Source organism: Plutella xylostella, chromosome 9 (genome assembly GCF_932276165.1).
Source record: "Plutella xylostella chromosome 9, ilPluXylo3.1, whole genome shotgun sequence".
Taxonomy (NCBI): Eukaryota; Metazoa; Arthropoda; class Insecta; order Lepidoptera; family Plutellidae; genus Plutella; species Plutella xylostella.
The window spans coordinates 4,023,618-4,039,384 of NC_063989.1; the positions used below are offsets into that span (position 1 = coordinate 4,023,618).

At 40.3% G+C, this 15,767-nt stretch overlaps 1 protein-coding gene across 2 annotated transcripts; it reads left to right on the top strand.

Moving 5' to 3' along the window:
• Window positions 1–651: 651 nt before the first annotated feature.
• On the top strand, window positions 652–15,582 carry LOC119694106. Of its 2 annotated transcripts, none has more exons than XM_038119637.2 (5): window positions 652–806; window positions 12,891–13,120; window positions 13,801–13,904; window positions 13,991–14,106; window positions 14,193–15,582. In XM_038119637.2, exons 1-5 carry the CDS (start codon window positions 683–685, stop codon window positions 15,038–15,040), a joined length of 1,422 nt encoding a protein of 473 aa, XP_037975565.2. In that variant the 5' UTR covers window positions 652–682; the 3' UTR covers window positions 15,041–15,582. The 2 variants fall into 2 exon arrangements, with proteins under 2 accessions (XP_037975565.2, XP_037975631.2); XM_038119703.2 differs by lacking the exon at window positions 652–806 and adding an exon at window positions 3,907–4,710.
• Window positions 15,583–15,767: the final 185 nt, after the last annotated feature.

The window sequence follows — 15,767 nt, forward strand, 5'->3', positions numbered from 1 at the left end:
CTATTATCAGATATAAAGCACCAAAAATTTTGACTTCAAATTTTCCTTTGTCGTAACTAATAATGTCTCTGGAAATAAGGATTCAATCCAAGAAATTATTGTTCCGTTGCAATATGCCGACTGTAGCGGTTTTCCGTATGTTTAAATTTCTTACATTATTTAATCACATCTTCACATCACGTCATCATCATCATCATCACTGAATGCGTGGAAGTGGTTGACGAAATGTTATGTGGGATGTAAGTGACCAGAGTCTGGACTCTGGACCCGTATATGGGCTGATTTACATAAATAAACGCTGTGTAGTTTGTAGGGCCCTGTAGACCTTGGTATACTTATAGATAAGTAGTAAGTCTCTAGTTAGTATTTTCACAAGTAAGAGGAACGGTTAGCTTTATTAGTAGCTAACCATAAATGCCGTAAACGTTTGAATGAATAACAAAATACAAAAGTGTATATGTGCTCTTATGAAACTGATTGCACGAAGATTAAGCCGTTCTTAGAAATCATTAGAATCTTTAATTTGAGTCTCAAAGGGTTTCAAAAATGTAGTAAGTTACAGCTTTCAAACTTATCACAGTCACGAGTCACGGCTTACAATAAATGCTGGCAATGTAAGCCGAATTAACATGACAGTCGGATAGTCATCAGGATTCGTGTGATTTGAGCGATGTAATCTGTGATGTGGAGGCTGCGGGCTCGCTGCACCGGGCGGGGCGGCCCCGGCGCGGCCCGGGCACGCCAGTCCACCTCCCTCCGCCGAGCCGAGCGCACGCTCGCCGCCGCCGCGCACCGACGACACGCTGGTACGCGCACCCCCCGCCCCCGCCCCCCGCCCCCCGCGACGCACGCACCCACACCCCCTGCCCATGACCTACCCACCCCCCCAACCCCCTGCAATCATAGATACTTATTGCGCTTCACGTAAACCGCTCTCAAGGCGTGACATGTAAACACTCTGATGATTTCAGCTGAAGTGCAATATGTACACTACTTACACCTATTCAGGGCGACACAGCGTTTCCGAAGCTATTATGAATTCGAAGACAATACACGATCCAGTGCTGAGTCTCGCGGTCATCGCGCAGCAATGGTCTACGAATTCAGTATTGCTTTGCTGTCACTGTCCTGAATAGGACACCTAAACCTTTGATGTCTGCTTGCTTACCTCTGAATGTTTTCTTCTCTCTTTGTAGACACCTCTCTCTTCTAGTACCTATATGTAGACAGTCCGTCTCTGGAATTGATGTTAGATGCAGCCTGAAGTATTTAGATATATCTTCTTCATAATATACATCTGTCAGTACTACTACTAAGGCATGGACACTGTACATAATGGATGAGCCCTTGCTGTCAAGCGAATCCTAATTATTTGACGAGGGTCTCTAATCTGATACATATCTCAGCTGATCCCTGCATTAAAATACCGTTCATCTCTATATTAGTAGCGTATTACGTAACAACTAGTGTTATTTTATCATTGTAACTTAGCATAATTAGAACAAACAACCACTCTGCATACTCGTAACAGAACTGAATCTGTGAGTAACACAGACACTCGTATTTCTATTACATTTGGTCCGCGCGGCACAAAGCCCCCGTCCTCATACAACGGCCGGTCTTGTTTGCTGAAGCCTCAACCTCTCTCATCTACAAATATTTTCATTTCGGCTTCCAAATGAATATACAGTGTAAACTTCATTTAGCGTTATTCGATGAAGCAATGAACTCTTTAAAATGTCGAAATTATTTTATTTTGGATGATCTTCATTGTTATCGGCTCAATATTCAAATTTATGTCGACTAGGATTATCTTTATAGGCAATAAAACGGGAATCAATTACAAATGCAGCATACGATATAGCATAGTTTTCGAAAGTCATATATGAAAGAATTCGTTTTTCTTATAGGTACACATTTTTTAATGGAATAATCTGTATCTTTCTGTACTCTCTTTTTATTATTTAATCATGGTATTATACATATCATTAATATAATCTTATAAACTCGATGCGTTCGAAAAAAGGAACATGTATTGTTGAAACACCTTTTACAGGTTGAAAAAATAAAAATCCTATGATTTATATGAATTATTGCTTAGGATAAGTGTGTTTTGCCATAATCTCATTCCTTGCGAGCGTATATAGCGAAGATTCACTGAGTACATAAATATACTTACTCTTAGTATATATTTTTAATCCATATTATTAAACAGTAAGTAGTTATGAAGGTAATCTCCGCATTTGCTTTGTTCATTGTAAAGCTTTCACATACCATAATATATATTATTATTATCTTATGCTGCGACAATTATGTCCTATTAGTTAATGGGTACATTCTGCCTGCGAGTTTAGTTTTAGAAAGTTTTCACGTGGGATAAAGCCTATGTCACTTTCAGACCTATGAAATGTTATCTTCACACAAATACTTATAGCACACTATCGCTCGACTTGAATGAATACAATTACTTAATAAACCTTTGATTTAATAATGTACTTTGAATGTATATTAGTATGGATTAAAACTTTTTACTCTGATATCATCCTGAGAAAATGTTTTCGTTTCATTAACATTTTTTATAATACCCGTGCTTGATCTCGCCGCACATTATTTATTCCATAAAGTTGCTAGCGCCTGCTTCTCCGGGCGCCTTTATGATTAGTTTATAAGAATTTTCAAAGTCAAAGTTCGGGAATTCGCGGTGATTTAATGAAATGCCAAAATTCCAGGTTTCTCCTTTTATCTCGGCCTTTAATTTGATTCAAAATCACAGAGTTTGCTCCGGAGCGGCTAATATTTTTCTTAGTTCACTCTTCTCTTTGTAATATTAGCAGTGGGCTGGGTTTTTGTACAATACTTTCGTGAAAGAGGGTCGTCCAACTAGCTGGACCTGTTGCTGCCCGCAGCCGCGCCGCCGCCGCCCGGGGCCACGCCGCCGCCGCTACGCTCACACTCAACAATGGTTTCAAGCGAATTGAGAGCTGAGCAAATATACTCTTTATTGTATTTTAAAAGCTTTGTTTGTTTAATGAAACACTTTGCTGTTAATGGAACGGGTATTTGATTTTAATCTGCTCTGGATAAATGTGATCAGTTTCAAATGTTTAACGACTTCGTTTATCATCCAATAAAATACGGAGTAAAATTGAGACTGGCCTTTATCCGAGATGAAGAGTACCTTTGGATTAATTGTTATTGAGGGCTAGTAAAATACTGTTTATAATTAGATTTTAGTCAGCGGGCGTTCAGACTTTCAGACACTATAAGAGTAATGAGACTTTGTTAATAGCCTTAGTAATCCAAAGCTTGGTATCGATCACCGTTTAGATTCGTTTGCTGACTCTGCATCGTCCATTAAATTATTCCAGCTAAGGAATTTGCAATTTCTCACTAAAACTGGTTGCTTTTCCAACACAAAAACGCTTTGAATATTGAAAAATCTTTGATGCTGCTGCTTTAAAAACGCTATTTAGATCTGGTTGAAACAATACTGAAATTAATCTTAACGTAGTACAACGTATAACTTGTTTTTATCGAATGTAAATCACAAAACTCTGCTTTCGTAGCAGTTAAAATACTAACAGTTACATCTCTAGATTGTTGAACAGTGGACGGTTACTAGCAGCTCTATATGTAACAAAGTACATAATAAAAGGCAATGAAAGTAGAAAGCTATCAAATTATGAAAGAAATTCGGTGCACTCTATGATCCCTCAGCAACTGTCGTAAACTTTTAGTACGTTTACGTGTTCAGGGCCGGCCACTTCTGACGAAGTGCTAGTCAGGTCGGTTCTGTTGCAAACACCCCTGATTCGAATTCACCATTCTTTACCAATTATTGTATTTCTTGTATATGTTTGTATAAACTAGGTATTTTCTAGTAGATAAGTAGTCAAAAATTTAATATTATCCAACCTATAGAAGTAAATTTATGAACTGACTCGCACATAGGCAAAAGTTATTATAGTATCAATGGTTCAATCCAATTAAATTGATATGAAATCCCCGTCTGTCTACAGTCCATACAATGCTATTTCACTAATTGGAGCTCCCAGACTCCGGTCTAACCACTGGATCGATTTACTACTACAAAATCTTTTAGGAGATTCGACCCGCCAGCCCTTATTAGCACATCGTTAGTTCAACCCACTTTCACTATCGTCCTTTGTTGTTTGTAAGTGTGTTTCAGCCAAACCATGTGTAAATGGACTACTGGATTCGTGTTTATCAAAAGTAAACACATAATTCTTTACTTAGCTTACGGAATTGCAACCAATTGTTTTTGAAAAGTGTTGTGCGCGTTTGAGCGACCGTACGTGTGCGCTTTTTCGGTCGAGCTTTGTGCCGACGTGATAAACAAATTGATTTATTGCCACATTCTATCTTTACAAATCAGTACATCGAACTCTATTCTTAAACGTGTGAACAGTTTTACGTTCAGTTGTTTTTCGGCATCGTAAGGCGATGTTGGGATCATTGTGTGTGCTACTGCTACGTAACGAACCTAATCTGTGACGGTGACAATCTGTCGGTTCAGATTCAGATCTAGCCTGTGATTTCCAAGGACTGTGTAACTTTTTTGTCAACTAGGTAGTTATAGGTCGTGAGTGAGTGAGTGTTGAGTGAGATCTTTGGACAAGTGCGCAAGTGATGTTTTTCAGTGAAGTGATCATTGGCATATGGATTTGTTTGTAATGGCTTGAGTTGAAGGTAACTAAACTAAAACTATTTTTTTTTTGGGTTTAACTAATATAACAGTGGCTCCATTACACAGTGATAATTTTTAATTTGAATAAGTACTCTACGGAATTCTTTATAACAAATTCGATTAAATTTTGCGTATCGTAAGCGTTTAATTGTTTTTTATGTGATTTGTTCCTGAAGTTATCTCTGTAATTGAATATGTATACATATTTATTAAAGCTCGCCTCGTCGTCACCGTTTATACAAAGCTCCTTGAGCGATTATGAAAGATTCGACTCAAGAATATGTCCGTCCTTTGTGTATCGTAGGTAACTGTACGTAACTGTAACCTATACGAACAGACTGTCTGGATAATAATGGAGACTGCACTCGACTCCAGACAAGTAATTGGGTATTATAATATGTTAGTAACATCATAGAATAATAGGGATACTTATATTTTAGTTACATGTATGTATCCTTGTATACATGCTTATACTATCAGAAGAGTCATAAACACACACACACAATCTCTACAGAAACTGAGTAGAGAAAATTTGCTTTCGAAATTTCGAATTCAAGAATAGTACAATAGTTCAAGAGTACTCAATTACAAATAATAAATTTAGATCAGTTTTAGACCCATCAACAAGTTGTATTCTCGTAAAAACATTTGAATATTAACTCTACGTGCCTATCTGTAAACGCCGTTTCCTAAACTAAACATAAAACGGTTTTTTAACCTTCTCAAATAAAGTGTCGACTCAACGGTAGATTCTTTTAAGATAACTTTTTTATGTTAATTCAGGCCATGAAGTAGAAGACGGCTAAGTTTGCAAATTCCCGGTTTTATCTGAAAACGTTTTATCTTTAAGTGATCTGAGAGTGCGGAGCCGTCACACGGCGATATACTTCAGCATCTTGGCGCTGAAACCTTCAGCCATTCGATATAACGCGGAGGCTTGAGTTCACCCCCTTATTGGGGATTTAATTTCACCTCAATTATTTAGCTCACGCGTGAAAGGCAGTTTTGCTCCAAATATTTTCCCGCACAACATTTTGTGCCAAGTTTTTTTTTATTTACAATGTCACTTGTTTTTGGGGTTACTTATCTCCATAATCATTATTATAGATGAGTTCGAACTAAGTAAGAATACAAACTTGCCAAATTATAGCTAAGTAGAAAAATATAAGCTTTTACCATTTTCTTCAAATTGCGTCCCAAGTCGTCATAGGTCGACAAATTCTTTAGGCAAAAATATGAATATACTTTTTGAGGATGAAGCACGTAGAATTAAGTGAAATGCCGTGTCAGTCATCTTGATACTGATAGACGTGTGAAGCTGCGAGATGTCACTTTGTCATGGATTTTCATTTTTATTCTCTCTTGCCTCGACTTTAAAGGTGAAAATTGTGGAACATTTCTTCTCGGAAAGGTCGCCAATTTATTCCTTGAATGTCTCCGGGGCGATGTTTGTCTGCTCCTTTATTAAAAAACCAGCTGAACTCTTTAGTTGTTGACTGTGACGTCATTTGTAATTCAATTACATCTAAAATTCCCTTATCCTTCAGTTTAAACGTTGTTTGTCCGGCACTGATTCCGGCAATTGTAAGATGTTTGCTATTCATAATTGTTTCTTACAGAAGTACGATTTTAAAGACGTCTTTGTTCAAAATTAGACATTTTTATTGTTGAATGTTCTGAAAAACACATTGCTAATTTGCCGATATTTAATGAAATCATAGTTTACGAATGACTTATATTCCTAGCTATCTACAGCCTACACCCATTTATATGCTCTCCGCATACAAATGAAATTCTATATGATAATGACTCATGAAATACCAGACTCATAAATGAACATTTCCATACCAAATGGCGCCTCTGTTTGTCCATAATAATATTACAATCCTTTTTAATGGATTCTTCCATAGAAAATTTTTCAAGACGTGTTTAACGAATTCTAGGAATTTAAGTAGATAAATAAACCAAATAACATTAATTATTTTTGTGTGATTTCTCCAAGGAGCTTATTGTTTCATTTCATGCGGACTAGCAGACTGTGTCGGGTGGTTTGTTTTTGCTTCACACTCGTCTAGGGATTTTTTGATCCACTTTTTATTTTTGTTATATGACCTTTGCTAAGTATACGCTTTATTTATACAGAGTGTCCCAAAAGTCAACGTCATCCCTTAAAGGGCTGATAGGTCAGCTCATGAGAGGCCAGAATATCACAATATCATCATCACGACCCATTACGTCCCCACTGCTGGGGCACGGGTCTCCTTCCAATGAAAGAAGGGTTTTAGGCCTAGTCCACCACGCTGGCCAAGTGCGGGTTGGTGGACCCCAACACAAGCAAGCTTGTGCTGAGAGAGTTGTCGGGTAAGTGGGCAACCCGACTATCAGATGTTTTCAAGCCGCCCGAAGGCCTCTGACTAGGCTTAACGACTGCTGCCGAAGCAGCAACCGGGACCCACGGCTTAACGTGCCGTCCGAAGCACGGAAGCGTCCAGAAAAGCACCACTTGAAATTGGTCACCCATCCAATAGCTGACCGTGTCAGTTGTTGCTTAACTTCAGCGATCAGTTACGATCACTGAGGCCCGCTCGACTACGGACGCTTCATCATAAGCTTCTATAGTCCACTTTTTTCGAGAAAGATACTCAAAATGCGTTTTTTTTTATTAACTGTGACAACGTTGTCTCTTTTCCCACTCCCAGCCACACCACCTATTTTACTTTTACTCATTCCAACATGACTTACCCTTAATAAATTCAGTCAGATAAATTTCCTTCAAACAATTATTTTACATCGAGGTCGTTTTGTACTAAAATAGCAATAACTTTTTTGTTAATTGAAACAATAGCAACGTTTCATACCCTTTTGGAAACTGCATAAAATGAGCAATCTTTTCAAATAAGGTGCCAGGTTTGCGTGGTAGGTATATTTTTTTTACAGTATGTAGAGTCAAAGTTGTTTATAAAAAAATACGATTACCTTTTATGACTTTGAAAACCGTGTTTTTTTTAAACATACAGCATTACTCGATATTTTTTTGACTGCGATCAATAGCAGGGCTATACAGGGTGATGCAACACCAAACAAATTCTAACAATATGGATTTTTGTACCGGCGGCACGCAAAAAACTGATCCAAGGTGTCGATTTTCAGCAAATTTATAAAAGTGTCAATATCTCGAAAATTATCGAGTTTTTACTAAGGTCATATTGTGATATTCTGGCCTCTCATGAGCTGACCTATCAGCCCTTTAAGGGATGACGTTGACTTTTGGGACACCCTGTATACTTGAGTTTGTTACATAATATTATATCCTGATATTGAAATCCCAACCAAAGTGAGGTAACAGCGCCAGCCATGCGCCTGAGAAACTATATTCTTAAACAATACTATGTACTTATTATCTCTGACTTTTTGGAGTTTTAATTTTCTTATTTACATTTTGTGTGTTCCATTGCTTGTCTTTGTCCTCTCTATTAACGATCGGTGCAGTGGTGTCCACCTTTCTTGAACCTTTCAGGGACACAATAACTATAAACATCGTACACATCGTAGACATCCACCACTGAAGGTTTTAATTTACATCATTTGTATTTTAGTCTCCAACAGGGGGACACGGACACCCTATAGCGAACTTGTTTTGACAACTAATTTCGGATTAAAATTATATTGAATTTGACACTAATTACTACATAAATCTTACTTCGTTTTGACTTCGCGATAACCCCACTGGTGGTACAAAAAATGCAAGTCAAGTACAAATAAGATTATAACGAACGTCATAAGCCGACGGGAGTAAACATTTACTTATATACATTGTAGTGTTATGTAGGTTAGACTGTCTTATACATATGAAAATGAAGTTTTGACTGACAGACACCACAGAGTGATCCCGTAAAAGTGTTTTACCTTTTGAACCCTAAAATTGAGTTAAAAATGTCCATAACTCTTTTGATTTGTAAATTACAATATTTATTTGTATCTCGTTACCATTTACTTCCTCTCTTGTTTCGTTCCGTATTGGGCCCGGCGAGACATTAAATAAAGAACCTTCTTATTCGTCATAATATCGCTCCCTGGAAGAGGCTGATCCGATTACGTAATTCATATATCTTTAGCCATTGTTTGCTCTTTATACCTTCAGGTTTATATCTTCGATAAATTGAGATCTAATCCAATAAAAAAATCTTCGTTATCCGTTATTTGTCTTCGATATTTTGCAGTACTTAGAAGTAGATAAATGAATTTAAATAAGAGAGTTTTTCTTTATATCTCTACATTACATCCACTGGGCCGATATTGTTTCTAGTGGGCACTATAATACATTAATGCGTAGATGGCTCATACGGAAACAGAAGAAGCTAGATAGTTCAGGGTGTTGCTAACCCCCTGTCGGCTTTGTATACACATTTTTGTAACATACTGTATATTATATTGGTATTTATATATATATTAATGAATCCATTTTAATGTTTTATACAAATATAAACTATTACACGTCTAACATCTATTTTATATGTTGTCGAGAAAAAGCACACAGCGAGTGGGTCAAGGCTTATAAAGAGAACCGATAACAATAGTCTTTTGTGTGAGAAGCGATCCGAACCACTAGACTCTAGACGAAGATATACGCGAAGCCGACCTATCTGAAGGGTTACTCTAGCTTTACAAGAAACTAAGAAATGATAGCCGTCATTTAATCGGTACGTTTACTGCAACGAGAGACTTGGACAGCTCAGCAGCGCTATAAAAAATAGTTTTTCGTAAACAAGAGTGACCCCCCAGGGAAAACTCCTCAAAGTACACGACGGAAATAAACTCCAACTAATATAATAAATGTGTGTTTATCCTTATTTGATTTATGCTACGCTTTGTTTATCCAGGGAAGCAGTTAAAACAACTTCACTTCAAGCTGTACTGATTAGTTTTAAAAGTTTTAAGTGCTTTGAAAACCTTGACTTATGAGAGTTATGAGTAGATTCAATAATTATTGCGCGTAACCCGAGGGAATGATACGGAATCATATTTTTATAAAAATATAGCATTGAGCTCTAGCGATTTCTCCTTATTACGTTGGCTTTCTTATTAGGTTTACTCGCTCAACAATAAATTGTTCTGCGGTTTCTCTATTATCCCTTGCCCTAATTCGTTGTGTGTTTCTTTCATAATAATATTTTGTTTTACTGCTTTGATATAGACTTTTTTAACGTTGAGAGCAGTTTTAATAGCGTTTTCTTGTGTTGGTCTGAGTCTGTATATAATAATATTATAACCCGTATCTCTTATGCCTCATCAAAATTTATTTCTCAGTCTAATCCTCTTTTGAAGTATGTACCTAATACTTCGATTGACAAAATCCAGGTTAGCTACTTCATTGTATAGTATATACTAACACAAGTAGCATCTCAAGTTGAAACGTAGTAGCGCTACTACATAATATAGTAAGGATCTGCTACATCACAAATACGGCCATCTGTAAAGTGAGATAAAATATACTTAAAGCAAGGGTATCGGCCACAATCAAGTAGGTTTATGCTAAGTACTTGCTTACAAATGTTTATGTAAGTTAAACAAATGAATAGCAGTGTTTCAATAACAAACAATATATCAGTCTGTGAGACGTTATCTGTTTAGAAGTTGGCTAAACTTCGCCGCGCCGCCCGTTGGCAGCGACTTGCAGGTTTTCCGCTCTGATGTTTATTTAGCGGTGACTTTTAAACTAAATTATCATAAACTTGCAAGAAGGTTAATTTTACCTTGGTATACCTAAATGTATTGTACATTTTTGTATTGTTCCCTTCTGTAACTTAAAAAGTTAAAGTATTATTTACCAAAAATTACCTGAACATTCCATCCGTTATGTTTTCCGGCATACTCAGAGGTGTCTCAACTTTTTCATTTTTATGAAATCCTAATCCTAACTAATATTATAAATGCGAAAGTAACTGTGTCTGTCTGTCTGTTACTCTTTCATGCCAAAACTACTGAACGGATTTGAATTAAATTTGGTACACATATGGTCTAGACCTTGAGAAAGAACATAGGCTACTTTTTATCGCGGTATTCCCACGGGAAAACTTTTTAAGGCGAAGCGAAGCTCGCGGGATCAGCTATTTAATATAAATCTTTTAGAAAAATCTAAACCGTATCATTGCCAGTAGGTGCGGTGTCATACAATAATTGTACCAGAAACTGTATAGCACTATCTACGAGTATACCTACAACATAAAATTTGAAAATTTTGTGAGTAATCTACATAAACGGTTTAAGGCTTATTAGGTCGACTTTGCCTGCGCTCCGAGCGGGTGTGAATCGAAGCGTTATTAATGACTCAATCGAGATCGCGATGTAACTGAGTTTCATGTGACCTGGGGGACTACTCTTGCTTGACGAAATATTTCATAGAGCTATCATGCAATTTGTACGTTTAATGCAACAAGATAGAGTCGTGGTTAGCTCAGCAGCTCTCCGAAACCTTCTGTGAAACGATAGTAGGTCCTTTAGCTGAGAGCAGGTCTCGGGCTGATCTTAACTAGGTCACGAAGCAAACCATCGTTTATGCAACTACTTACCTATCTACCGTGTCTTTACAAGCAGATTAATCCATAATTGCAACCCTTAATCTAGTTTAAATGATAGTTTCGGGATGTGCGCTGCGCATGTCTGCTCTTCCAGATGTGACCTCAGGTCATATCTGGGTCAAGGTATCAATAGCTTTGAGGCTTTTGTGGACTACGCAGTCCACGAAAGCCCCAATTCAATGTAATGTGTACTTAGGATACTATTTTATGAACCATTTTATGTGGCCACACTAAGCAAGCATTTTTGTTGTTGTTTTTCTGGTGAAATATTTCGTGTCAATAAAATATCACGAAAACTTTTCGTTTGTACTTTCTTGTAAATGTTCTTAATGCGAAAAGGCTCGCTTCCAAGTCGGGGTAACAGGTGGTTGATATTTGAATATTTGCTAATGGATGCGAATGATTTGCTTTCTTTTATTCTGCATAGCAATAATTTTGTCTTTCCTATAAATCACAGTTGATTTATGCGTTCAGCATTCTGCAGGATAAAGTGAAAAGTCAGTCAGCTCATGTATTTGGGAGCTACAATGACTATTACAGCTACAGATCCACACACACATAAAAAGACAGCTGAAACTCCTCTTTTTAGCGACACTGGTTAGAATCTAGTTCCTGGGGCCACTGTAGGCTTGGGTTATCATGACCATTCTGTAACACCCAGAACACCCTGTACATTTCAAGTAAAGTATGTATTTATCTATATATATATCACGCACACACGTAATATGAAACAAAAGCTTTTGAAATGCAAATTCTGCGCAATCCTAACCACTCTATGCAGAAAGCTGAAATTCTGTGTTTTATTCTCATACATCTATGACACAACTTTCTACCTATCTATAGGGTCACTGTTTAGTAAAGGGTTGGATATAATTATATTTATCAGTGAAAACGCTGTTATGAAATTGATTGTAAATGAACGTCTTTTATTAAGATGCAACATAAAAGGGATGCATCAACAGCTACTTATACTTTACATTTTGTATTTGCATGTCAATAGAGAGCGATGTGTGAACATAGCCTTATGAGAATATTGTATGGTAATTGCTTTTACACTTTGTTTTCACCTACGCCATACTGTTACTGTATTAATTTCGCATGCATTATTTTTAGCATAATATAACTTTATACATTTTCAGGAATTTCCTAAAGTAGTAGAATGATGACCCTAGTCACTCACTCCCTTTCATCTATACCGGGACTCAATCTAGTCTTCAGATTAAACAATAGTGGAACTACTCCGACGATGATGCTTATCGTCACGACTATTATGTTACGAACGTTGAAAAATAAAAGATACCGGGACGTTTTTTAACCGAATATAACAAAATAGAATAGAAAACCATTTATTCAACGTAAATTTTTCTAATGAAGTATTTCTTGACTGTCAGAATTATGAGTTTACCACCATTTCACAAAAGCTCAGTTACTAAGGAGAAGAACTTGAACTAAACTAAACAAGCAGGATCTAATTCCTTTATTTTAGTAAAGCTTTAGGAAAGCTAACAGTTGAAAAAATACATAAGTAGGTACATCATTCATCATCATCATCTCAGCTACATCATTGATAGCTAATAATTTAACATACCATTCTCTCTCTGCAGACATGATGCGGCGCGGTTCGATGGCCATGATGGGGGGCGGGGAGCCGCTGATCGTGGTCGAGGAGTCGGGGTCCGAGGACTCGGAGACCAGCTGCCGCCCGCCGCAGCTGCCGCGCGGGCTGTCCGTAGACGAGTCGCCCCCCGACCCGTACCACTTGTCCCCCTGGCGGGACACCAGGAAACACTCGCTGCCGACGCCCTCGTGCACCACTGGGCCCACTGCGAGCCAGGTCGGTTGATATTAGCGTAAACGTTTTTAATTAACGGCTGAAAGTTTCACAAATTGAATGCGTTGGTCGAAGAGATCGGAAACGGATGATAGGTAGGTATGTTTTGTCGGAATAGTTACATACTTACATAGCTATGTGTATATAAAGCATACCTATTATTTCAATACATATGCCTTATATACGTATGCTCATGATTATAATCCCCGAAGGCGTAGTCAGATGTGACTCGCAAGGGAGTCGTAATTGTTGTAGAGTTAAATTGATTTTAGGTTCGGTTAAGTTATGTAGATCAAGTTGTTAACAAGATTTACGAAGCATCATCGTTTTGTACGTCAATTCACGCACTTTACATAATATTCCATTCGAGGGTATGTTAATGATCCTGAGTATGGCTCTTTCACCTGCTCCCATTCATTCATATTTTGTCGTAAAGTAATACGCCATCAATTTATTATCATATACTCGTATGTAAAGTCGCCCGCTTCTGTGATCAACAAGTCCTAGGGTTCGATCACCTTATGAGATCAGCATTTTTAAATGATTGTCGCTCTTCATTGTATATTATTTAGGTACATTACTATTTTTGTGACGTCTCTGAGGGCCCTGTCCACCAGACAAAAGACTGCTATATCATGGTATCACGATAATAATAATTAATTATTTGTTTGTTTATTGTCCAGGTGCGTCGTCTGTCGGAGCGCGGCGAGGGCGTGGCCAAGGAGGCGCGCGAGGCCGCCTTCCTCGCCACGCTGAGCCAGGCGCCGCCGCAGCCCGGCGGCCGCCGGTAACTACACCACTCACCCTACTCATATCCACTGCTACTTGTTATTCCGTGTACCATGCAACTGATGGTTTTTTTTTACTTTACAGACATTCCGTAGTGACCATATCCCGGGTACCTCAGTCACTGTTCGGACGCGGACGCCGAGAATCTATCGCAGCCTTCCCGGCCCTCGGCCGCCGCAGGGACTCCGCCGTCAAGAAATGTAAGCGTAATGTTCAGAAACTCGAATACCATTCAAATACATTTCTCTTCCGAAGAATGATAGTCGCGTCACGTTACAGGTCACAGCTACGGACACGCTGGGCAGCTCGCACAACCTGCAGCTGGACATCATGGACGACATCGTGGCGGCGCGCAAGGTGCGCATGCGGCTGTGGAACACGTCGAGCGAGCGCGTGTGCGAGGTGCAGCCGCTGGACGAGCGCTCGCCGGGCTGCGTGCAGCGCTACACGCACCGCGCGCGCCGCCACAGCGACTACGTGGGCACGCTGCCGCCCATCCCCGCGCGCCGCCGCGCCAGCGACATGCCGCCCGCCGCGCCGCCGCCCGTGCCGCCGCGCCGCTCCGGCGTCGTCTGCACCGACTCCGACTTGCACACCATGCTCACGGCGCTCACCTCGTCCGCCACGGAGATCGACCGCTGCGGCCGCCCCGACGCGCGCCGCCGCCTCGCCGACACGCGCTCCAGCAGCTTCGACGCCTCCTCGCTGCGGGACAAGCTGGACGACGCCGGCACCGCCTGGTTCACGCGCCGCCACCAGACTCTGGCCGCCAAGAAGAAGGAGGCTGAGGCCAAGAAGACCAAGGTGACGTTCGCCCCGGATGCCAAGCCGGCCCCGGGCGACGCGGCCGCCGTGGTGTGGGACAAGCCGTCCGGCTCGGTGGTGGACGCGAGCGCCCTCGGGAGTGCCATCGAAGTGTTTCTGAGGAAGGCGGGCGCGGCGGAGGCGGCCCCGGCAGCGTCAACAGGCGCCATCCCCAAGGAGCCGGGGCGCGGGCGCGGGGAGCGCGGGGCGCGCGGGGCGGCCGCGGCGCGCGGGGTGCGCGGGGAGCGCTGGGCCGCGCGCTCCGACGACGACTCGGCCGACGGTTGTGACGCCACCCTCTGCTCCTCAATTAAGGACCTCTTCGTCTAGACCGCCGTAGCGGGCCATATTCTTGTAAAATATATCTATTAGGCTTTTGAATAGGTACTGACTCGTGAGATAGAGCCCGGGGCCGAGGGCTCAGCGCCTCGGGCTCGGCTGGATGCGTACATGCGCACACTGTATATCTATTAACTTTATGAATCTTTCAATGTGATAGACAACGCGCGGGCGCCGGCCGCCTAGGCGCGACCGACGTCCGCTTGCGTGAATTATTTTTAGAGTAAATTCTACTATTTTCATTGTAAATTTTCAAATTATGAGAGTCAAGAAGAGGAGACGTGTTTAGTAGATAGATAAATGATATTTGTGATGCCGGGCGCGCCCCTCCCCGCGCCGCCCGCGCCCCCCCCCCCCCCGCCCTTCCCGCTCCGCTCCGAGAGCATCTGTGTCTTGTAATCGAATGTTAACATTGATAAACTATAATAATAGAAGATACGATTATGGAAGATGGAAGAGTTGTCTGGATGAATACGCTTCCAGGGAGGCGATTCTAGGATATCGTCTAATCAATAAAAGTTTTTATCGATGTTTCCACCGCCTTTCATTTTGTTTGGTTTGCAGAGACCCTTCTGGAGACGTCATCAACTGTAAATCACGGATCCACTGACTATCATTTCACAGCAGATACTTGAATTGAACATGTAGGTATTAGTGAACAACACTTTCTATTGTGCAGATGCAAGGCCAAGCTGGTTAGCGCGTATAAAATCATCTT

Bases quoted from the DNA above. Each gene is read 5' to 3' on its own strand.
- LOC119694106 (XM_038119637.2), top strand. From the start codon at position 683: ATGTGGAGGCTGCGGGCTCGCTGCACCGGGCGGGGCGGCCCCGGCGCG. The intron at 807-12,890 runs GTACGCGCACCC...CTCTCTCTGCAG, and splicing joins CGCGCACCGACGACACGCTG to ACATGATGCGGCGCGGTTCG. The intron at 13,905-13,990 runs GTAACTACACCA...TTTACTTTACAG, and splicing joins CCGCAGCCCGGCGGCCGCCG to ACATTCCGTAGTGACCATAT.